Here is a 24,389-nt window from a genome sequence, read left to right as displayed (position 1 = left end):
CGAAAAATTGTTAAGTTGATCCATCATAAATCAGGGACCATCTGTATATTCTGGGCACAGTTCTTAGAGCCTCACATGTGCCAACTCATTTAACCCTTATGACTAAGCCCTCTGAAGTAATTACATCATGACACCAATTTCTAAAGATGGTTACTAAATTGCTTCTGGTCACCTGGTTAGTAAAGGGGGACTGAGCTTTGAGTCCAGGCAGGGTAGCTGCAGAGCCTGTGCTCATAACCACTACCATAAACAGTCTACAAAGAGGAGTGGAACTGTACGGCAAAGGCTTGATTATGGAGGGCAGTGGAAACTAAAACAGGTGAGGTTAGAGCGTCCCCTTACGGGACAAAGTTTATTCTCTAAACCAGCTGCCAATATATGGTGCCATTTCGGTCATGGCGAGGATAAACCTATCTGGGAATCAGGAAGGTAGGAGCAGGAATTATGCCTCCCTACCACTTGTAAAATTCTGCTTATGCTCCCCATAACTTAGGGCCCCACTGATGTAGAGAATTATAAATCCAAAGAAGGAACAGCCCTGGGAGAGAAAGCAGTAGTCCCACTGAATCAGAAGCTGAGACTGTCACCTGGCCATTTTAGGCTCCTCATGCCAATGGTCAACAGGCAAAAAAAAAAAAGAGCTCTGCTGTAGGTCAGTGTGCTTGAGCCCAACTATTTAAGGGGAATATGTCAGGGTTCGTCTGGTTCTAAACAGCAACGACAGCGGTACACTTAAAAACGATTTAAATCACGACAACCTAAGTCATGGGAAGGCTGGTGGGAGGCCTCTAGGGTGGATTCAGCCAGTCAGCAATGTCTCTCCAGCCTGCCACTCCTCCCCCCTCGGCTGATTGACAGCGCCCCCCCCCACCCCGCATGGCATCAAGATGGCTGCCACCCAGCCTGCAAGGAGGAAGTGAGGGAAGCCAAGCACCAGACACCAGGAGGCAGAACACAAGGGATTTTCAGGGCAGTGAAAATACGCTGTACGATCCCGCAATGGTGGATACATCTCATCCTATGTTTGTCCAAACTCGTGGAATGTGCAACCCCAAGAGTGAGCCTCAGGGTAAACTAGGGACTCTGGGTGATAATGGTGTGTCCAGTGCAACAAATGCACCCCTCTGGTGGGGGGTGTTGATAACGGGGAGCTGTGCAGGTGTGCAGGTACGGGGTTGACGGGGAATCCTTGTACCTTCCTCTCAATTTTTCTGTAAACTTGTAACTGTTCTGAAAAAGACAAAGTCTTGAAAAACAAGTACAACCCCAAACCACGGAATAGAGAACGTATTTTGCAGCTGGTCCTCGCAGTTGTTAGGCCAGCAGGACTTTGTGGCTGCATCAAGGTCCGGTGCTGGTGGAGTGCTGGCCCAGGCACCCCCACTGACTGTGCAGGTGGTCCCTTGGGCTGTGGCTCTCCCTTCCCCCCTCCATTCATCCCCAGTCATGACCTAATTCCCCAGCTTTCCCAGTGAGTCAGTGAGCTCCCAGTACCTCTGTGGGGTACCTTCCTTCTGCTTCTACCTGCAAGAACTGCTTTCAGTTGTTTGTAGCTAAGGTGTCTGACGGATACGCTGGCTATTTAATCAGTAGGTTGAAAATGAAGAGAGGTTTTCTCTTTTGGTTGTCGTTCTTTTTGGTGTTCTCAAGGGTTTTAAAAGATGGCCAGAGAATAAATATGCTTTACCGAACTATAGACCCTTCAGACTTTCCCAAGTCTCTGTTGTCATGGCCCCTCCACAGTCAAGTTCAGGCTTGCCAACTGAACTTGCCTCAGGAGGGGGTATAGCTGCTGACAAACACCATTTACTGAGTATTGAATCTGAGCCAGGTACTACAAAAAGTACTTTAGTACATAAAATACTTTACTTGTTGGGCGCCTGGGTAACTCAGTCATTAAGCCTCTGCCTTTGGCTCAGGTTATGATCCCAGGGTCCTGGGATCGAGCCCCGCATCGGGTCCCTGCTCAGTGGGGAGCCTGCTTCTCTGCCTGTCCTGGCTTATGTGCATTCTCTCTCTCTAACTCACTCTCTTTATCTCTCAAATAAATAAAATCTTTTTTAAAGTACTTGTAAAAGGGGTGCCTGGGTGGGTCAGTGGGTTAAAGCCTCTGCCTTCGGCTCAGGTCATGATCCCAGGATCCTGGGATCAAGCCCTGCATTGGGCTCTCTGCTCAGCGAGGAGCCTGGTTCCTCCTCTCTCTCTGCCTGCCTCTCTGCCTACTTGTGATCTCTGTCTGTCAAATAAAAAATAAAAAGATCTTAAAAAAAATCAAATCAGACTTTAAAAGGAAAAAAAAGTTCTTGTAAAAAAGTACTTCTTAAGGAAAGAACTCCTAACAGCCCCATGAAGAAGACTGTACTGTGCTACCTATGTTTGCAGATAAGAAAGCTTGTTTGGAGACTGGTCACACTTGGTACACGTGGCAAATGACCCAGGTCTGCCTTAGGGAAAAGGCCCTGGGCTCTCTTCTGTGTAGCAGATCATTATTTTCATCTCTTTATGTTCTCAGAGGGTAAAACAACAGATGTCCCCCTACCCATCTTTATAAGACTGCTCAGCCATAATACCAAAAGCATCTATCTTGGAGTCTATGGAAGGACCATAAAGACACTGATCACCATTTAATGCAGAAGGAGGTCAGTGACATGGACACTGAAGTTACCGTGAAAGTGTGGCTGCAGGCAGTGTGCTCATTTTAACTGGCTTCCCCTGCCTGTCCTGTACTGCTTTATGGGGCGTGTCCACCCACATGCTCTTTAAGAGGAACTTCCCACCACCATCCACCCTTGCAGCCCAGGCAGACACATTTAATACTAATTGCCACTGCTGATGGGTGATGGACAACTGGCCTAAAGGCCACCAATTTTGAGACAGACTAGCCTGTGGCTTATACAGCCTGTCCGGAAAGGATGGGCATCTCAGAGAGCTCTCCTAGGAATTAGGAACGGGAAGCGGGAAGAGGGAGTGAGTGAGCAGTGGAGCTGAAGTGAAGGGTGCTGGATGCCAAACAGATTAGAAAATTCATACAAAAGCTGATGTTATGAGGAGGTAAAGTCTATGCCCTGGGAAATAAAGGGCAGGGAAGTTGGTTGGCAGAGAGAAGATGACTGAGCAGATAGGCAGAGCCACGCACAGAAGCTCTGAGAGAGGACAGGGAAGGGGAGAGAAGCTGGAAAGCAGAGACAACAAAAGAGAGACCTGGCCCCCCGGCTTCTGGAATCTGCATCTCCCAGGAAACTCTGGTGGGGATCACATGATCCTGTTCAAAACTCTCATTCTATCTACTTTTTAAAAAGGAAGCATACAAACTAATTTTTCTTTCCTCATTTTGGTTTTACTCCATTCTTCTTCCTGTGACTTGCCTCATGGTTCCAAAGGCCGGAACCTGGAGAGAAGCGAAATGGAAGCAAGCCATGGGGATTCTCGACAGACCTCAAAGCAGACTCGGAAGGGAAGAGCCTGATGATGTGGGCTGAGACCCGGGCTTTGATAACTCCTCTGCTCCCCTCTGGGGATTAAGGTAGAACTGAGAGCATTTTTCATTCTATATATTCTAAAAGCAGAAGCAAAATGGAATTCTTTCTTTCTCTTTCCATTTCACGACTATCAACTCAACACACAGGTCATTTCCTTATAAAAGGTATTTTTCTGATTCAGTATTACCTGCTGTACTCAGACTAAGGTGGTCCAGACACGCACCCCAGATCTGCAAAACCAGGCAGGTGGTGGGTGAGGAAAGGCATAGTGTCCATTTCCTAGATTTGTTACCTCAAAGACTAACATGTTCCTCTTTCACATGAACTTGCTTCAGACCAGAGGCGTCAGCTAACAAAGACTGGGGGCCTCTCTTGCTCTCTAAGCCCACGATACTGATACCCTCCCTGGAACAGCTCAGGAGTTGATGGAGACACAGAGGGTGGTGCCATCTCGGGTTGTGGGGCTTCCAAAGCTTCTTTGCCGGTCCACAGAGACGGGTCTCCTGGCTCCTCTCTGTTTCTATTCCCTCTTATGGGCTGCTGTCTTCCTTTGCCTGCGAGAACACAGACTATGAGTTAGCAAAGAGGGGAAATTGGTGCAGCACTTAAATCTCCAGACTCTGGACTTCTCACATTAAAGTCTTGCCTATGCCACTTAGAAATAGATCTCTCTGAACCTCAGTCTCTTCATCTGGAAGATGTGGACATTAGTTTCTGCTGTAAGAGAGAGTTCATATTTGAAAAGGGTCTGAATGGTGCCTATTACATAGTACACCATACATTCTATGCATAGTGTACATAGTACACCACAGAAGCGCTTGTTAAGTCAATCAACAAACCTGCTCCACGGAAAGGAGACTCCTCCCCAAGCAGAATAGCCAGGCTGGTAGAAACAGAGCTTGGCTTCAAAAGAACTGAATTTTATCACTTCTCAGCCTTTTGGCTAAGATCAAGCAAAAAGAACTGGATTGTGTTTCTTATTATCGAGTGATTTTTTTTTTTTCCGGGAAGGAAATTTCCATTTGCTAATTAATCTTCACTAGGCCAGTGAATATTCTAAAGTAAGGCAGTGTTTCAAATGATAGGTAACTTGTTTTTAGAAAAAAGGAAATTAAATACAGAAACATACCATTTAGGTTGAGGTTAATTAATTGGCTATTTAGAGCATGGAAATCAGAGATGCCGCCAAAGAATGGAGGACTTGAGGGAGTTGTGCCAGAAGACCTGGGCTGAATCCCAGATCTGCAACCTTTCAGGGGACCCTTGGCAAGCCTTTTCCCTCCCTGAGCTTCAGTGTCTGCAAATTGGGACAATTTGACCCAACTCACAGGGTGGTCCCGAGAATGAACTAAGAAATGCAGCACAGGGCAGGCCACAGTGTATGGCACTTACCGACTTCAGTGTTTGGCTCAGGACCTGTGATTTCTTTAGACGCTCTCCTACCAAGCTGGGCCATCTCATTCCCTAGCCACAACCAACTCATGAAGGGGCCAGCTCATGAAGACCTCAGGGGAGGAAACACGCCGGCAAGTGATAAATGAGACAAGGCCAAAACATACAGTCAATACACAAAGAAGGAGAAGACGGAACATTTTATAAAAATAAGAAAACAATTCCAAAGGGGAATAGTCAGTCTGGTTTTTAGTGTAGACAAAAATAGCTTTCCAGACTGAAGTCACCTCTGAGGGACTCACTGCCACACAGCCCACTGGGATGATTGACAGTCACATTGTCTCAAGCCTGCCTGTGTGCACAAAGATACATAAAGGGTATCTCTGGAAGATCCTGTGAGGGCTGAATGTGACCTGCACCACAGGGCAGAGGGAGCTGGAGGAGGCAATCGCCGTATTGTCTTGGGTTATTTGAAAATGAACCTCGAGAAGACTAGGAAAGAGGCTGCTTGGAGTCCCAGCACCTCACCACAGGACCATAAGAATTTGAAAGGCCTAGGAGGATATGCTTTCCCTAATTAGGTAGGAGAAGAATCACTCGGAGCCTAGTTAAGTTGTCCTCCTATCTGCTAGACGGAAAACTGTTTCCCCTTGAAGAAGAAATGAAGTTCCACAGAAAAGACAAGCTGGAAAGCGGGGGAATTGATCAGACCACAAGGCAGGGCTCTGGGAGAGAGACACAGTCCAGAAGGCAGGCAGCCCCTTATCGTCAGCTGCTGGAGCCAGATGCCTGAGTTGAAACCTAGCTCTGACTCTTACTGCTTGCATGACCTCTGGCTTGATCCCACTCAACCTCTTTTGTGTACTATAAACACTTATAACATTGTTGTCAAGATAATTGTGTTAAGACACAGGAGGCACTTAAAAGACTGCCTGGGACACTGCCACCATTTGGGCAGTGTTAGCTGTTGTCAAATACATCCCTCCCCTACTGTTTACTTTCCTGTGCTTCTAGAAAGAGGTGATTGGGTTGCTTCAACTCCACTTAACCAAAAACCATGTTGTGATGAACATGGTTTCAAACTTTCACTCAATATGCACTTACTGCTGAGCAGTATTTCCTCTCAGTCATGGGCAAGAGTTTCCCAGAGGCGTATACCCAGGAATTGGTTGCTTACCTGAATGTTGACCCTTGCACACATGAGGGCTTTTGTTTCCTCACTGTTATGTCAGCAGACCTTGCCGTACTTTTTCACCTCTCCATAAAGTGAGATTAAGCGTGTCTTCATCTATTTGTTAGCTATCCCAATGTCCTCTTCTGAGAATTGTCTAGACATACATTTTGCCCATTTTTCTGTTGGGTTTCCTGTTTTTGTTGTTGTTGTTGACTGGAAGTTGTTTCTGATCTTTTTTAGGTATGGTGGACATTGGAAATATCTTCTCCCAATTTATCACCTTTTAATTACCTTTGCTTAGATTTTCTTTATTGAACAGAAATCCTGTGATGTACTGAAGGCAACAAACTCAGCTCAACTCCTGGCTATACTGACTTAGGCCTCCATCTCTAGGGACTGTCAGAAAAAAAGCAGCATACCTATTTCTGGACATAAATACTATTTATCTCTGTCTTGACTGTGTTTTTACATACAATGACCAGCATTCAACCAAAAATTATAAGACATATGAATATCAAAGGGTAATAACATTTGCAGGACAAAGCAACCAAAGATCCTGACTCAGAGATGATCCAGATGGTCCAATGATCAGGCAAGGAGCCTAAAGAACTACAATTATTACCCTTAAGGATCTAATGGGAAAGGAGAACAAGAAGCAGGAGGGAATTTCAGCAGAGATAGAAACTATGAGAAAGCGTCAAAAGTCACATTCTATCTTTATTCTTATGTTTATTTTTTTTCCCTCCTCTCTCCATATTTTTATTTGTTTTGTTTCTCTCAATGTTTTGACAGTGTGGCCAATTTGTCAACATCTCTCTCCCTTCGTTGGCTTCCATAGGACTGAGGCTGAGAGATGAAACAAGGTTTACCCTCTTTTCAGGGATCAGAATCCTTCTCCCATGCCTCAGCTGTGATCTTTAAGCTCTGAGAAAAGTGGTTTCAGCGAAAATATCAAGAAATCGACCCAGAGCTTAAATGGAGGACCTATATGATTTTATGAAAAGTGTTCATTTTTTCTGTTGTTCCAGTGGAATATCTTATTCTCTAATAAGGCCACAACAAGGAACATTGTACATTTAGTATACTATTACTAATAGATAGTCAGATTAGAAGAACAAAACAATATAAAAGCACCTCATCAGTCAATGATTATTTGTCCTATAATTACGTCCATTTTTTCCTCTTAGTAATATCAAAGTCAGACACTATTAATGTCCACAGCCATGTGGACATATTATGTGAACATAAATATAAAACATAGAAACATAAATGTGAAATATTCAGATTTGGATCAGATATTTTAATGTTAACTGAGATTTCATTCTATTGCAATTTTTACATAGCTATATTTCCATTCATTCATTTGCTGGTGGTTTATATCCTAGATTAACTCTTTTTATATTCTAACTACAAGGTAGGAATTCTTTGAGCCTAAAGAAAGGTTGCCAAAGGAAATGGAGGGTTGGACACATTGGCCAGTTCTGCTCCATTTTGTTTCATCACCAGAAATCAAGAAAATTGGATCCTTGGAGACAGGACACTGAGACACCTCCCCCTAGGCCATTTATCCATCAGGCACTGAAGGCACAGTGCCATTAGTTCTGTCACCCTCCCAGCACCCATGTGCTGTCTTTCAGGGCCTAGATCACATTCTGGACATTTTGTCTCTTTTTCAGTGCATGGCTTATTCTCCAGCTTCTACCCCTTAGGAGAAAATTCGCATTTCCCCATTGAAGAAAATAAACCAAGACTAACAGCTAACAAGAAATCCAATAAGCAAAAATACAGCAAAACCAGAATGTATAAAAAAGAGTCAAGAAGTGCATCTAGGGGTGCCTGGGTGGGTCAGTGGGTTAAAGCCTCTGCCTTCAGCTCAGGTCATGATCCCAGGATCCTGGGATTAAGCCCCGCATTGGGTTCTTTGCTCAGCGGGGAGCCTGCTTCCTCCTCTCTCTCTGCCTGTCTCTCTGCCTACTTGTGATCTCTGTCTGTCAAATAAATAAATAAGATCTTAAAAAAAAAAAAAGGAATGCATCTAACGGTGAAGTGTCACTACTGACCAAGTACAGTTTTCTTAGTCACCCCAAAAGGCCAACACTATAGCTACTAGCTACACGTGGCTTACCAAACCCTCAAAATGTGGCTGGATCAAACTGACATACACTGAAGGTAAAAATAACACACCAGAATCACGATTTACTATTAAAACATTTTTAAAGATTGTACAAATCCCTCAATAATTATTTTATTGATTCATGTTGAAATAATGTCTTGGCTATATTTGATTAAACTATCGTTGTATGTAATTTCATTTGTTCTTTTTGCCCCTTTTTTTAAAAAAAAAAGATTTTATTTATTTATTAGAGAGAGAGCACAAGCACAAGCACAAGCCGGGAGGAGAACCAGGCTCTCTGCCAAGCAAGAGCCAGATGCGGGGCTCGATCTCAGAACCCTGGGATCATGACCTGAGCTACAGGCAGATGCTTAACCAATGGAGCCACCCAGGCATCCCTGTTTTTGCTTTTTTTTTTTTAATGTGGTTACAGGAGAAATTTAAATTCTGTATTTGAGTACACCACTTAGGTCATATTCCTGTCGCAGGGCACTGCACTGAATGTCACAAACACCTGTCTGTTGCAACCAGGACGAGAAGAATGGGGTTCCTTCTAGAAGCAGCTTCCTTGCTGCTGGCCTGAGACTAGGGTCTCCTTCAAAGAGCAGCTGCAGGCTTCCTGACTCAGGCTGTCTCGAATTATGTGCCTTTGGGGAGTGATCATTTAAGTTAAGGATGATTTGCCTTTTACCTGGGGATATGTAGTTTAGCAGGTTTTCAGGAGTTGGAGAAAATGGCCTGGAGCGACAACTCATTTCAGTTGATTTTTCAAGCACCAGTTTAGTCAAGTCAACATAGAAAAGCACAAGAAAGATCCTCAGCAGTGAATTTTTCCCTCACCTAGGAGGAAGGGGGGTACTGGGTCTGCTAAGATCGGAAACATGAAAACGTGTTGCTCAGCACTTTGCCGACCAGAAATCTCTGGGTATTTTTTTTTTTTTCTGACATCTCTAGAACAGATCTTTAATCAGACAAATATTTATTTAAGTTTACTTTCACTTGCCTTTCCAAAGAGATTCCTGATGCAAAACAAGACTGTTGTGTTGTTGGTTTATGAAATATTTGCTCTTGCTTATAAAAATAAAGTTTTGATCAATAAGAAAGGCACTGAGAGGCACTACCACTTAGAACCAAAGTTTGAGAGGCGCTACCACTTAGAACCAAAGTTTGTTCAGCATTGAAAATCGCTGGAGCTCTGAAGAATAAAACAAGTATAAAGAACCTGTTGAGTTCTAAAAATAAACCATGGGGTGCCTGGGTGGCTCAGTGGGTTAAGCCTTTGTCTTCAGCTCATGTCATGATCTCAAGGTCCTAAGATCTAGCCCCACATCAGGCTCTCTGCTCAGCGAGGAGCCTGCTACCCCCCCCACACCCACCCGCCTGCTTCTCTGCTTACTTGTGATCTCTCTCTGTCAAATAAATAAATAAAATCTTTGACAAAAGAAATCTAAAAATAACCCCCACACCAAGTGAATAGAGCACCTGCTTTTTAACCCACTGAGCCACCGAGGTGCCTCTAGAGCACCTGCTTTTTAATAGATGTCGTAGGCTAGAAATTCAAATTTGAGATGGACCCGCGGTAGGCTAAATTAAGGATCTTGAGAGAGAAAGATTATCCGTGGTGTAGGAAGAGGATCCCGGGTTATCCAGGTAGACCCTAAATATAACCACACATGTCCTTGCAAGAGGGAGGCTGATGGAGACTTGGCCACAGAAGGGAAGGCAGTGTGAACAGGAAGCAGAGACTGGACAGGTGTATCACAAACCAAGTCGGTGGCAGCCCCTGGGAGTCTGAAGGGGCTGGGAACAGATTCTCCCCTGGACCCTCCCAGAAGGAGACTGCTGACACCTGGAGTTTAGCCCCATTAGACTCTCCCAGACTTTCCGGCCTCTAGGACTGGAAGAGAGTAAATTGCCGTGGTTATTCAGCGACTACCTGGGTGGCAGTTTGCTATTTGTTACATGCAGCAATGGGAAACTAAAATAGAACTCCAGTGACTTCACAAAATTAACCAGGGCTGAATAATTTTTCCCTTCATTCACATTCGTTTTTGCAGGCTTAAAGCATGGAAAATAGAAATCTCGAAGGGAAAGGTCTCAGGAGAATACAAATCTAAGGCTAAATGCTCCAAACAGCATTTGCTCCCTCAGCTTTCCTGTCACCCCCATTCTCCAGCTCCGGGTTCTCCAGCCCCTGCCCTCCGCCTCCCAGTACCTTCCACCCCTAGTTCCAGGGAACCCCCGAGGTACAACTTCGGGGTTACTTTTACGTCTGACTTGCCAAACCTCCGCAGTTTAACAAAAGCATCCCGATTCTCCTTGTGAAGCTCTGTATGGTATGAGAGTTAATAGCCGTCTGTCAGCTTGTGGTGTATTATACACATCAGTTTTTTCATTCAACAAATACTTACTGAGTATTTGCCCAAATACTATGCCGGAGGACCTGGGCTAGATCCTGGCAGGACGTAGGAAGCAAGGTCCACGTGCTCCCCGCCTTCACTCACAGCGTAGTAGAGAACACGAGTTGAAGGAAGTAAATATACAAATGCGTAAAATCACCACCTGGAGTCCAACGCCCCTGCGGAGACAGAGCGCTGAGGGGACTGCGCAGAGCGACAGGGGCCAGCAGAGCCGGACAGAAACCGCACTGGTGCTGTCAAGGAGCTCACTTCCTGACAAGCAAGGTGGGGGAGAAGGGAGCACCCCGCAGAGGGCACTCGAGGACCTGGGTATGGCGAGAACTTAGTGGGTTTCAGGAACAGAAAACCCCTGTGGGCTGAGCACCGTGGGAGGGGAGGCAGGTTAGAGAAGCAGGTGGACAAGCACCTAGGGATTCAGAGGTAATAGTAGAAGGTCGCCTGCCTTTCCTCCTAGCGAACAGCAGCCTGGAAGTGTCAGGGGCTCAGACGTGCCTCCCTAAGCAATATGTCAAGAGTTCAAGCTTTTCCAGGATAGACAGGCTGCTTTAAATGTATCAGAATATGCTCTAGGCCAGCACCTGAACACTTTGTTAATGCGTTGGTGCGAATTCGCTTTCTGGACTCCTTTCCTTCACCCAGCATTTCTTGCAATCTTTTTTGTGCCAGACTGCTCCATTTGGGGCATAGCAAGTGCCCTGGGTATGGAGGGTAAAAGACCCTGGCCCTGCCCTCATGGAGAACAGAAGCCGGGAGGTGGTCAAGCACAATGAGGTAAAGGGGCAGGGAGCAAATGTGAGTGGCTCGAGGAGCCCCCAGACTGACTGGGGCGAAGGAAGAAGCGGGGAGGAGTGGCCTTGGAGCCAGGAACTGAAGGATCGAGGATATGTGCAGGGGACCCAGGAGGCACATTCCAGGCAGAGGGAGGCCTGTAAATTAGCACCCCAGAGGAGCCAGGAGAGGTCCAGTGCAGGAGAATGAAGGCGAGGTGCCCCAGGGGTAACTGGCAAGACAGTGCAGGGCCTCAAAGACCCCGGTAAATGGATAAGGACTTCATTCTAAAAATGAAGAAAAGCTATTGGGGTTCTAAGCAGAAGAGTGATAGGATCAGGTTTGCATACCAAAAAGATCACTCCTATTTTGGTATGGAAATTTGAGATTGGAGGAAAGCAAGAATTTAGGTGAGAGAATCCTAAGGAGGTGATTATTGGTGTTCAGGAAAGGGATGACCGTGGCTTGGTTGAGGATGGTGGCAATGAACATTGCCTGACTGCAGAGCCTACTTCCTCTTTGCATTTACGCTTGTTCACAATGTAGGGCAAACAGCAAGTCTTTATCAGTGACGTTGTTCCTGTACTGGGTATGATTTTTATTCCTTTGCAAAGAAGGAGAATATTATTTGGCATATATGTGAAGTTCATTTCATCGTCAAGTTCCCATTCTTCTTGAAGTTAGAAATCTGATTTCAGTCAATTTGAGGGTCTTCCCACCTCCTTGGTATTGATCTGAATTTGGGGAGGAATGTATGCTGTGAACAATCTGGTCTCCTTGATCCTGTCATACTGGGAAGTCCTTGGTCCTGTTTGACCCATGGTCAGAGGTTCACCCGGCCTTCTGCTGCACCCTCTTGGTCCCATCTTGAAAACTCCTCGGGTCCCCTCTTCCCTATACCATGTCTAATCTGTTCTCCACGGATATAGAAAATGTTCTGCTTCTTCCCAAACCATCTGGCTGTGGACAACACTCTGAGATTGTTTCAATCCTGCCATATTAACACTGCTGTGTCTCCCTTCTGCTCTAGAACCACTCTTGGTGTGCAGGCCAACAGATTCTTGTGGGGTCCTGGAGACAGATTCAGCAGATATCTAGAAGGGAAAAAAATGATTGTATTTGGTATTCATATACATCAAGGGCAAGGCTATAAGGATGACTCGGGTGGTTTTTTGTTTGTTTGTTTGTTTTGCATGAGAAACTAGGTAATGCCTTTTCACAAGTGAGAATGTTGGAAGAGAAGCAGGTGTGGGGCAGTGGGCTAGAATCATGAGGTCACTATAGTACATGATGTGTTTGAAATGTCCCAAAAGAGATACTGAAGGTGAGGTTGGTAATGGGGAGTCTGAAGGGTGGAAGAAGTCAAGAATTGAGAACACACACCTACACACACACACACCTACACACACACACACATACACACACACACACGCACACAATTTTTTTCCCCTGTAAGCTAGATGGGAGTGGAGGCCATGGGGCAGCATGAGATCCTCCAGAGAAAGAGAGAATGTAGAGTGAAATGGGAAGGGGGCTTCAGGGAAACACTGAGGAATATTGAAAGATTAGGTAGAAAGAGTGCCAGCAAAACTGCTGCTGGTAAGAGCAGAACAAGTAAGGTACAGAAACAAAGTCCCAAGAAAAGAGTGTTTGAAGAAGGTGGGAGTGGCTAAGAGCGTTCAGTGCCACTACCAAGAGATCAAGTAAGACAGAAACAGAAAAGTCTCCTTTGGATGTCAGAGTTATTGGCGTTCCCATAAAGAGCAATTCCAGGATATAGAAAAGGCAAAAGCCCAAATGGTGTGAAGCGACTACAATGAACACCTGGGGTAGGACCAGACACTTCAGAGGAGTCATGCTTTTGTTGGAGGACTAAATTAGCCCTGCGGTAAAGGCTACTCCAAAGCCGCTCCAACAAAGCTTAAGAAAAAGCTTCAAAAGGTCAAGCTGATGCACAAATAGATTAACTGCCTGCCAGAATAAAACCTAATATCCTTTAACTAAGACAAACTCCAGGTCTCAATGACCAAAATTCACAATTTCCAGCATTCGATAGAAAAAAATATATACGAGAAGCAGGAATTTAAGACCTACAATCTGGAGAAAAATCAGTCAAGACAAACACACCCACCGAGGAAGAGATAACAGAATTGGCAGATTGGCAAAAAAGGACTTCAAAAGTTATTACAAATACGCCCTTGTATTTAAAGGAAAGCATACATATAATGAGAAGTGGAAGCTGTAAAAAATGAAAATATAAGCAATCCCATCATGATTTGTTTTTCAGTTAACCTCTGGATCCCACACCACCCTCCCAACAGCTACAACTAGCCAGACAGCTTCTAAGGAGGAAAGATATTGTTTCATGTAAGTTTCTCCTTTTGTTTCCCTGTACGGAAGAATTTTCAAGTGGTCTTGGGAAACATATCATATATAATCCGGAAGGAATAAAGTGACCTTGCAGGTGCTGGGAAGCCGGGAGGTGGGTACAACTGCCATAGAGTTCTAGTGCAGTCTGGCCCAGAAAGGACATTGTTTGCAGCAAATACAGGACTTCCGGGTCTCTGAGCACAGAGCAGCTGGCTAGGGCGGAGGGGCCGAGCAGGTTGCTTGCGTCTCAGGTGCACCTGCCTTGTGGTTCATATGAACCTGAGGTCAGTCTCTCATTTTCTTAAAGATTTATTTATTTATTTGAGAGAGAGGAAGAGAAACAGACTGCTGAACATGGCGCCCGACACACGGCTCAGGACCCTGAGAACATGACCTGAGTCGAAAATCAGGAGTCCTTTTCTCTTTCTTTCTTTCTTTCTTTCTTTCTTTTTTTGAAGATTTTATTTATTTATTTGACAGAGATCACAAGTAGGTGGAGAGGCAGACAGAGAAAGAAGGTAGCAGGCTCCCTGCTGAGCAGAGAGCCCAATGTGGGACTCAAACCCAGGGCCCTGGGATCATGACCTGAGCCGAAGGCAGAGGCTTTAACCCACTGAGCCACCCAGACGCCCCCAGGAGTCTTTTTCTTAACCGACTGAGCTACCCAGGTGCCTCCAGAGTTCTCTTTAATTGCTGGCTATATTATCTTCTTTTCTTTTTTTGTTTCCCCTCCTTTTAACCATCCTTTGGGAGCTTTAAGGGTATTTTTTAAGGTACCCTTAAAATTAAAAAGGAACTATTAGTGAAAAGGAAAGCATTAGGATTGAAGAGCTCATTTGAAATATTTGTGAGTCTTCAGCATGGCTGTGCTGATTCTAGGTCAAATCAGGCAATCTATGGTCAAAGGAGAAGGGTCGAATCTTCTCGCTTACCTCTGCATCCCCATCAAGATGGTATAGGTCTCCCAGAAAGATATTCATCCCATAAACACTGCGCTCAAGGCTGAATTTTCAAATGTGAAGTCTCTCGTATCATCAGCCTTTTTAAGTGTGTTTCTAGGGTGGAGAATGCATGGGCCCCACAAGACTTTGGTTCATAGATCACTCAGTTCTCAAAACACGACTACCAAGTGTCAGCTTGAAAATTGTTTGGACATATTTTTGTTTAGAATCTTTAACTCAAAGCTCATTTATTTCTGCACTGCCCCATGCCAGTAAGGGAATTAGAGATCGTGTTTTTAGCTATTCCCTGGATGAAGGAAAATAGAAACGTGGGTCTCAGTTGAGTGCACCAAGCTGTCATGCTTGTCTCTGGTGCCAGCTGGTCACCTGCTGGCGGGGCCAGAAGAGAGCCCCAGCACGACATCCATCCTTGCCTTCTGCATCCAGCTTCCAATAGGACATCTCCATCAGAATGCCTACTCCCTGTGCAAGCCACACCACAGAAGAGGAAACTTCTCTGCTTAAGTGGTTGTCTGGTTATGGGCTTGTATTAATATCCCACAAAGTAAAAACCAAATGAACTCTGGAAATATCTTTCCATTGTACGTTGTTCGAAGGGACACCCATCTCCTTGCAACCGAGCACGTTTTAATCTCACAGATACACAGCTGGGAAAAAGCAGGGATAAAAATAAAGACATAGACTTCAAAGGACTCAGGGATCTTTATTCAAGTATCTCTCATTGCTTGGGTTGTTTTATTTTATGCCATAGCCATTGCACTCCTAAAATCCCGCCTTTTTTCACCTATCTTACTTCTTCCTTTGACCCTCCATGTATGGGCGTGGGAGGAAGATGGAGAGGAAAGGAAGGCTGGTCACCAGGACACTGTCATGACAAGGACACATCATTAGCAACACAGCCAATTAACAGACAGACTGAGAAGGCATCACTGACCACTGGGACTGAAGATCGTCATCTCCCGGCAACAACCCAAAGAACCAGTTGCTGTTTTGTCTGCAGAAGGTGCTTGGACAGTGCACCAAAGAGACAAAATAGCCTTTCATGGATTGGTAGAGGACTTAAGGAGGTGTGAATCAGAATCAGCTATATGCTAGACATTCACAGCCCAACAGGAAATATGCCTGATGGTGCAGCATCTCTGTGGCCCAGTTTTCCCAGGTCAAAAGCAGAATGGCTGTTGAGTGAGGAGTAATACAAAAAGGAAAGCTGTAACACGATTCCATTCTTCGGCTGCAAACACAACAGAGGAGAACTCATTCTGTGTGTGTTTGTGATTGCAGTCACGTTGCTGAGTTATTACACACACCCAACTCAAGTCTCCGGCTTGGGAGACAGGCAGGTCCTGTTCAGCCCCCAACCTCAACATCACTGTGGATTCGGGCGCATATTTACTGTTTACAAAGGAATCAGAGCTCAGATGTGTTCCAAAGATAACATTGTGCTATATTCATATTTCCACGCAAGAAAAAACTGCTCAGAGATGGGGCCTGTAACCGGAGAGCAGCCTCCGGTAGTTTTTAAAAAACAAAAAAGCCCAAACTTTTGAGAATTGGGGTTTTCATGTACCTTTCTACCAAGCATGTGACTTTCTCGACCTTCCTTAATCATTCTGAACATATTATCTAATGTCCAATAGCCTTAAATTCATGATTTCTATCATGTTGCGGTTGGACTAGGTGATTTTTTTAAAAAAAATTGTATTCAAAATACGTGTGTGAGTGCGCCCTCTCCTGCATCCTCCTTTTCCTGAGAAAAACCATTCACTTGCATTAGATTTGCGGGAGAACACGTGACTAAAAAAAAAAAGGTGACAGAAGCGTCTCAGCCCTGGTAAGAGCGGAAAATGAAGCCGAGAATATTCAAAATCTTGCGCTGGAAAACACAACTGACAGAGGATTTGACTGGTTCTGTTCGGCTGTCCATAAGACACTCTTCTCACACAAATGAGGATGATCAAGAGGAGTTTATATTGTTGAAAATGCATTATGATCTTTTGGCTCAGATAGCTGTATGCCAGTAAACGAGGGATTCAGGGATTCCTTTGGTTCTGAAGATCAGGCAGATTCTTTTGTGAATTTGTGCATTATTGTAACTTTCTACTGAGTGACTTTCATTACTGGAGATGACGTTTGGTTACATTCTTCTTAAGGCAGATAAATACAGGGACTGAAGAAGATTGACTGGATTGCAAAGTGCTTTATGATTTACTTTATCCACATTGTAACGTTTGGATTTGGGGTTGGTTTCATGATCAGATAGTAGAGCCAGCATGCAATTTACATAGTTGCCACTTCCTCCTCCACCACCCCAGCCATCCAGAATTGCAGCCAAGAAGGAAGTCTTCCCTGGAATGCAAGTGCCCAGGCAGAGGGAGAGGGAGAGGCGCTGCTGGCTTAATGCCGTATTCCTCACACCCAGAACATCCCCCAGGACAGAGGAGTTGCTCAGCAAGTGTTTGTCGAATGAATCTAATACTTACATTTTTGGAATGCTTTAGGATTGGCGAGCTCTCCTATCTAAGATTGAGTAGATCACACTTGATTCTCTGACATCTACTTTGGTTGACTATTTTCTGAAAGCAACGTCAGTTGTTGGTTTTAACTGGAAGAACCAGTTGTGGTTAAAATTCTCCATGTGCAGGTTATCATCAGCTTTGAGCAACACTCAACAGCTAAGGTGGTGAACACAGCTCCAAGAACATCCAGATTTTAATCTGGGGCAACATGGAAGCACTTGTCCTTGTACAGGCTAAATGTTCACCCATCCTACTGCGTTGTAGTCCCAGTTAATTGACCCCATGAGTAAAGGAAATTCATCGTTTCGGGCTGTATTCCCTTGTTGGGTGACTCCCATGTAAGAAATAGTAGCAGCAGCCCCAGGAACAACAACATGAACATTTTCATTCAAGCTGAGCACTCAGGAATGAGTTTGTTGAATTAAATGAATGTCCTATTATCTTAGCTCAGTGCCTCTTGGGACAGCATGTAAAATTGGACTCAGCAAGCAAAACACTCTACTGTCTAACTTCACACACAATTAATGGCTGATTTCTCTCATACTTCATGTCCCTCTACCAACCTCTTGAATTTTAGACCTAACTCTACTTATCCTCATTTGCTTTTGTTTTTAATTTAAATTCAATTAGCCAACATATAGTATCTCATTAATTTCAGATGTGGAGTTCAATAATTCGTCAGTTGCATAGAACCTCAAGTGCTCATCACATCACAGGCTCTCTTTAATGCCGGTCCTCTTTTCCTGTATTGCTAAGGTTTAAGACATGGGAATGGCCAATTTCTCTCCACTAATTTAGATTTATTTTAGTATATACTTGTCTATACTAGTAGACAATGGTTCTGAATGATAGTTGTTGGTTTGGGGGGCTGGTTGATGGAGACACGTTCATCTCCCTGCCAATTCCATCTGCTTTTTGCTTCTCCTCCCTCAGTCTTCTTGCTCCTTCCTCCCAGGAGGGAGGCTTCCTTGTGATCTGGTTATTCCCATCATATTTGTGGTGTTTATATCAACTTAAGGTTGACAGAGGTATTTGAACTTCGGTTACCTTTATGAAGGTGTGTTGCCGTGAAGAACTAACAATGAAAGGTTATCACAGCATGAAGGTTTATGCAGAAGGGAAAATATTCTTTAGATTTTTAAGGAAGATAATAATTTTTGGTATATTTAGGCGGATCTACGACACTGATTTCCCAGGACTTGAAACAACACTTGACATGCATGAAGTCTTATCTTGCACACCAAATTTCAATAGCCCTCCAGCCCACCAAATTACCAATAGAGCAGAAGACATGATACAGTGGGTAGGTGTGCAGCTTTTAGAATAATTTAGAAAGATTATAAAGATTGAGTCTTTTTGCCTCAATGCTTCATATAATTTACCAGATAAAGTTTACGGCTTTTCTCCTCAAATCCTCCAAAGTGTTTATTGACAGACACCCTATTTTAAACATTATTTTAATTTTTTATTATTAAAAAACCCCCCACAATGCTCATCATTCCTGATAAAGATTCAGGTACTACAAGATTGTAGTAGGAAAGGGCTTAAGAAAAATGAGAAAAGAATAGTCAGATGGGGAAAATACACTCTCAAAATGGAACTCTTTGCTGAGAGCCACAGATGCAATACCTTGAGCCTCAGGAGAGCTTTAATTAGTCCAGCTCTTTCTTCAGCGCATGCTCAGAAGCTTTGGTGCTGACAGTAAATTAGGGCAAGGAAATCCAGCAGGGGTCTGGGTGGGTTAAGGGGGAAGGGCAGAATCTTAAAGGGGCAACGACCATTTAAAAGAGCAACGTCAGTCGGAGCCACCATTCCTGTCCTAGGCCCTGCAACCCACCACTACCAATCTACTCCAACCTCTGTGTTCCCTACCTCAGTTAAGAGTACCTCCATCTCCCGAGTCATCAAGGTCAGAAACACAGGAGTCGCTTCTGAGTTCTCTCTCTTTTGCCTGTGCAAAATGCAGTCACTATTAATTTTTGAAATTTTACTTTAAATTTGACCTCACTTCTCCATCTTTATTATTACTGTTCTGGTTTAAACCCTCAGGTCCTCATTTGGTTCTTGCCTGGGCCATTAGAGCAGTGTTTCAACTGGTGTTACATGCTTTTAACACTGCTGTCAAGTCATCTTTAAAAATCATACCACTGTAGCTTAAAACACTTCAGTGGCTCCCTATCACCTGTAAGAGAAAGTTCAAGCTCCTTAGCACTGCATACTTGGCCTCTATCAAATCTTATTTCTCCATCAGATTCCTCCATCAGATCTTATTTCTGACAATCTGCAGATTATACTTTCTGTTCTCACACTTCCCAACTGCTTTTAGCATATATGTCCATATACATCTAATATAAGATGAATTATAATATAAACTTTTAAGAAGATAAACTAAACTTACCCAATTTCTACTTAACAATTTAAGTTAGCTGTATATCATATGAGTATTAATTTATAATTTTTCATTCCCCATACATCATAATGTCAAAGAAAAATTTTCAAAAGCTAAACTGTGACTCTCTTACCAATAGAGAATGAACCCATGTCAAATATTTTATTTCAATTGATGAAAGAACCAGTACTCTGGAAAAGCTGGTGCTAAGAACACCTTTGAGGCACTGGTAATTTGAGGCACTGGTAATTTCTAGAAAAAAAATAAGTATGTTAAAATGGGATTTCTAGATTTGTACAAAACTAGTGAATGTTTTATAGGGTAATTAAATAATAGGTTGTCTTTTCTGTTGAACATAATCTTTACATCTCTACCAAACAAAAATTTACATAGAACTGCAGAGTATCTGGACTCTAATTTGTAGTAACCACAGTAACCACAGGTAGTAATAACCTGTGTAGTAACCACAGGTAAATTCTCTTAGAGTATTAAATAACCATGTGGTTGGCCTGTTAAATGATGCTTCATTACTACATTAGAAGCACACATAGTCGTCTTCTTACTTTCTTATTATTTCCAAGTGCAGGCTAATTTTTCTTAAGAATAGAAATTTTTTAATAAAACACTTCCAAATTTTCTCCATCAATGGTTTAGTACCACAACAGTAACTTCTTGAGTCACCTAACAAAGTTTTCCAGAATATAACATCTTTATGTCCTCCTATGTTTTCTCAGATAAAGCTTTCTTGGAATTGTTGGGGAGAAAACATTTTCCTTTAACCATTCTAGGTTCTTTGGCTGGTCTAATAACATAAGGTAGATTAACAGGAAAAAAAACATTTAATTTTTTTCATACAGGGAATATGAACATGATATCCAAGGACAAGCTGGGCTTTTGGGGCTTATATGCTATCCTGAACTAAAGAATGGGATAGGGGCCTGGGACTTCAAAGGGGTAAAGGGTAATTCATAGGACAGTAAGAAGAGCAAATGTTTGGTGATTAGATGTTTATCCTGCCATACAAATAAGTCTTTCAGATTAAAAAGTTATCCTTTAGTAATCATTCTCTTTCTGGGATAGGCCTCCAATCTAGATTCTTTTAGGTAGTTTAAAAGAGAGGAAAATTTTTCTTGAGTCTGCTGTGCCTCTACTGCCTTCTGCTAAAAAGAGTGAACATGCGGAAGTGAAATATTTTGGGCAGACTTGTTCTGCATCCTTTCAGAATCTTTTGTAGGTTCCTATCAGTTTGAAAAGAGAATAGAGGTAATTTTAAATAACGATGAACATTGTAGAAGAGTGTACGGTCATGTAGATGTTAAAAATATAGGTGTAACTACCAAAATAATAATGATGATGATGATGATGATGATGGTGCAATCATCATGATGATGATGGTGTAGGTCCCCAAATAGCAAAAAGAGAGAAGGGCAGGGTGAAATGGCTTTCGGACTCCAACAGATTGCTAAGAAGGGGGAAAAATGAGATGATGGGAAACAGAAAACAGAAAATGAAATGGTAGAAATAATTCCACATATATCACTCACAATAAGTATAAATGGATTTTACTCACATGTTAAAAGACAAAGACTATCAAATTGGATGGACAAAAAGACCCTCCTTCCATAAACATGCCTAGACCATAATGAACAAAAAAGGATGAAAATAAAAATTACAAGAAAAATAATACCAAAAACCCTTGGATGCAGCAATATTAACATTAGACAAAATAAAAATCAAGACAAAAAGCATTAAAAAAGAGCTATTTTATCATGATAAAAGGAACGATTCAACTGGTACCTTTATGAACCCACAGAAATAAAAAGATCTTGATAAAAACTCAAAAATGATAAACACTTCAGAAGATTTTGACACATTAAAAATTGATATATCCAGTGGTAATACACATTATTTGAATACTACCAATGAGCTTGATCTAATTTATAGAGAAACTTACACCCAAACACAGGGAGAATATTTTCAACACACTCAGCCTATTTTTTCTAAAATGACTGCATATTTGGTCACAAGAAACCTCAAACAATTTGCAAGATTTAATATCATCTCTGTTCAAAAAGCATTTAAATAATTAAATTAGTAATCAACAATAAAAGGATTGTTAAAAAATAGCAATAACATTTACTTGGAAACAAAAAAAAAAGAGAAAGAAAGAAAGGGAGCGGGGAAGGGAGGGAGGGAAAGAGACAGAGAAAGAAAGAAACTTAACAAATAGTTCACTGGTTTAAAGCGGACAGTGCATGGAATGGAATATTCCAAACTAAAAGCAACAAAACCACATGACAACACTTGTAGATCAGAACAAAGAGAAATGCATAACCTGAAATACAATTATTCTTAAAAAAGTAAAAATAAAAGCAAATAAGCTAAACTTTCAAGTCATGTAGCTAATAAGGGAATTGTACAGTAACAAATGTAAGGAGGAAAAGAATTCACATAATCCACAAAATAGAAAACAAATACAAGAAGAAAAACCGCAAAATAAAAATTGGGACTTTTTTTTTTTTTAAAGATAAACTTGTAGCATGACTGATAAGAGTGAAAAATAAACAATAAACGGTGTTAACAATGAAAAATAGGGCATAGAGCCAGAGCACGATTTTATAAAACCTTAAGAGAACAAACTGAACAAGTTTATTATAGAACAGGAATAACAACTGATAAAGTAGAAACATTTTTAGAAAAAAAAACTAAAGAAAGAAAGCCATAAAAATTTATGTAGTATCTCCTTCTATCTACCTCTGTAATGAATGGGATCGCCCTGCAAAACTAGCCAATCCGAATGGCTTAAAGGAGAGCTTTATCAAACACTTCCACCTGTTACAGGAAACCACTGTAAGCTTCCTGCCGAATATAGACGAGGACAGTAGGAAGAAAACCGTAGGCCTATCTCACTCTCTTAGATGTGAAAGCCTAAATAAAACATTAGTTGGTGACCTCTTCAGTCCACATTGTGTTTGGGGGTCATGGCTCCGACTAGGGAATTGTAGGCAGCTGTTAAAACCAAGCTCAGCGGGTGCGGGAATGGGGGGACTTAAGGCAGGCGACCGGTCACTCTGCCCTGCCTCGCCAATGCTGCTGATCCTTCAAACACCTTGGCATCCATCACCTCCTGTCCCACACCTTCACCTTCGCTCTTTTGTACTTCCTTTTTCCCTGCCGCCTATTTCTGTTTGCAAATGAATCTCGCAGCTTTGCAAGAATTTGTTTACCGGTGACCTCTACAAAGCTAGCACAGAGTAGGACTGCAAAGAAAGACTGACCAGTACTCTTCCCTGACGGCTCCACAACGCCCCTAAACCCCCCCCCCCCGGATTTGGGCAACAGGACAAACAATTCAGGGCCGCCCCCAGGTCGCCCAGTTATTGCGCCCCCGCCCCAAGAGGGCTCGGGTGCCAGCTGGCGCTGTTTCCGTGTTTCTCCATCCACGAGGATGCCTCACCCCGAGCCCACATCCTCTTCCCTCGCCCCGAGAGCGGCGCGCACAGCCAGCCCCCTTGGACCCAGGACCCCACCAGAAAGCCGCGCGGCCCGGTACAGCTGGGGCCGCGCCCCGCCCGCGCAGACGCGCCGCCCCGCCCCGCCCCGCCCCGCCCGCACGCTCCCGCTCCCGCCCCCGCCCCCTTCCCGCTCTGACCCCGCTCCCGCTGCGGCTCTGCTCAGCGGGGCCGAGCCGGCGCTGCCGGGCCCGCCAGCCATGGAGGTGGAAGAGGCGTTCCAGGCGGTGGGGGAGATGGGCATCTACCAGATGTACTTGTGCTTCCTGCTGGCCGTGCTGCTGCAGGTGAGTCCCCCGCCGCTCCCCGCCGCCAGTACCCGGCTTCCCCGCCTCCCGCGGACCATCCTCCCCGCCCCCGCGCCGCGTCCGCGCAAACCCGGAGGGGCCGCGAGTCCCACTCCGCCCCGCGCGTGGGCCGGCCTGGGTCGCAGTCCGCCAAGGTCGCCGGTGGGCCTGGCCAGCGGTGCCCGCCCAAGCCTCAGAGCCTGCCCCCTTGGGCGGTTCCGCCAGGCCCACCCATCCCGCCACCTCGAGTGGGAGAAGGCGGGGGAGAAAGAGGAGGGGGTGTACTTCAGCCCTTGAGCTGGGGAAGAGATGATGCCCAGTTCCGCGGTCACCTGGACTAAGGGAATGCGCGAGGGAGTTGTTTCTCACCTGTGGCTACGTCACCTTGGAATCTGGAGCACGGAGAGAGCTCTGATCTCAGGCTTGAGAAGGTCCGGTCTAGAGCGGCCTCCTGAAGGTCTGGGTATCTGGATTCGAGGGGGCTTCCCGGCCGGAAGGTTTCCGTGCAGAGGCTTGCTTCCTCTCCGCTTTAAGTTCTGCTGGGTCATTCTGCCCAGAGGCCAACCTCCGGCGGAGACTTTTCTAAGTTGAATAATGCCATTTTACACCGTTCTTCATTGTACCGAAGTCTTGGACTGCTTCCCCACCCAGCCTAAAAATGCGGGTTTCCTATGCTCAAGGTCACTATAGATACACTTTGCCAGGCAAGAGTTACTCCTCCTTTGCCCGTCTAAATGGCCCATTTAACATCAATTACTGCTCCCAATATTCTAAAAGCAGTTCATTCACAAATTCTTTATTACCATCTGCTGTGAGTCAGTCATTGCACTACTCCTTTAGTCAACACATATTTAGTGAGTGCCTACCTACTATGTGCTTAGCAGCGACTACAGTGATGGATGCATGGAACCCCCTTGCCTTCTAGGCACTGAGGGAGGTGGACAGGTAAATAAGTTCAATGACCCTGTGATGATAATTATCCTAGGGAAAGTACCAGGAAGTCCTGA

At 44.0% G+C, this 24,389-nt stretch overlaps 1 protein-coding gene and 1 long non-coding RNA gene across 4 annotated transcripts in view; one reads left to right on the top strand and one right to left on the bottom strand.

Annotated features, from left to right (window-relative positions):
* Positions 1 to 2,307: 2,307 nt before the first annotated feature.
* On the bottom strand, positions 2,308 to 24,023 carry LOC106003641. Its single transcript, XR_001176244.2, has 3 exons — positions 23,752 to 24,023; positions 10,570 to 12,440; positions 2,308 to 4,033 (listed from the first exon to the last, which is right to left on the bottom strand). It is a non-coding gene; the product is annotated as an uncharacterized LOC106003641 (long non-coding RNA).
* SLC22A15 (solute carrier family 22 member 15) overlaps positions 23,204 to 24,389 on the top strand; it is a 79,522-nt gene continuing 78,336 nt past the window's right edge. For all 3 annotated transcript variants that reach the window (XR_006607271.1, XM_004771087.3, XM_004771085.3), the window contains exon 1: positions 23,204 to 23,382. Coding sequence is in view for 2 of the 3 variants with exons in the window: in XM_004771087.3 (XP_004771144.1) it covers positions 23,296 to 23,382 (87 nt within the window). In the remaining variant the exon portion in view is untranslated. The remainder of the gene's footprint in view (positions 23,383 to 24,389) is intronic.

This window comes from Mustela putorius, unplaced genomic scaffold, assembly GCF_011764305.1.
Source record: "Mustela putorius furo isolate JIRA1106 unplaced genomic scaffold, ASM1176430v1.1 tig00000585_pilon_pilon_pilon, whole genome shotgun sequence".
In the NCBI taxonomy this organism is placed as follows: domain Eukaryota; kingdom Metazoa; phylum Chordata; class Mammalia; order Carnivora; family Mustelidae; genus Mustela; species Mustela putorius.
Note: the sequence above shows the minus strand (reverse complement) of the source record. Positions and strands in the feature narration are given on the sequence as shown.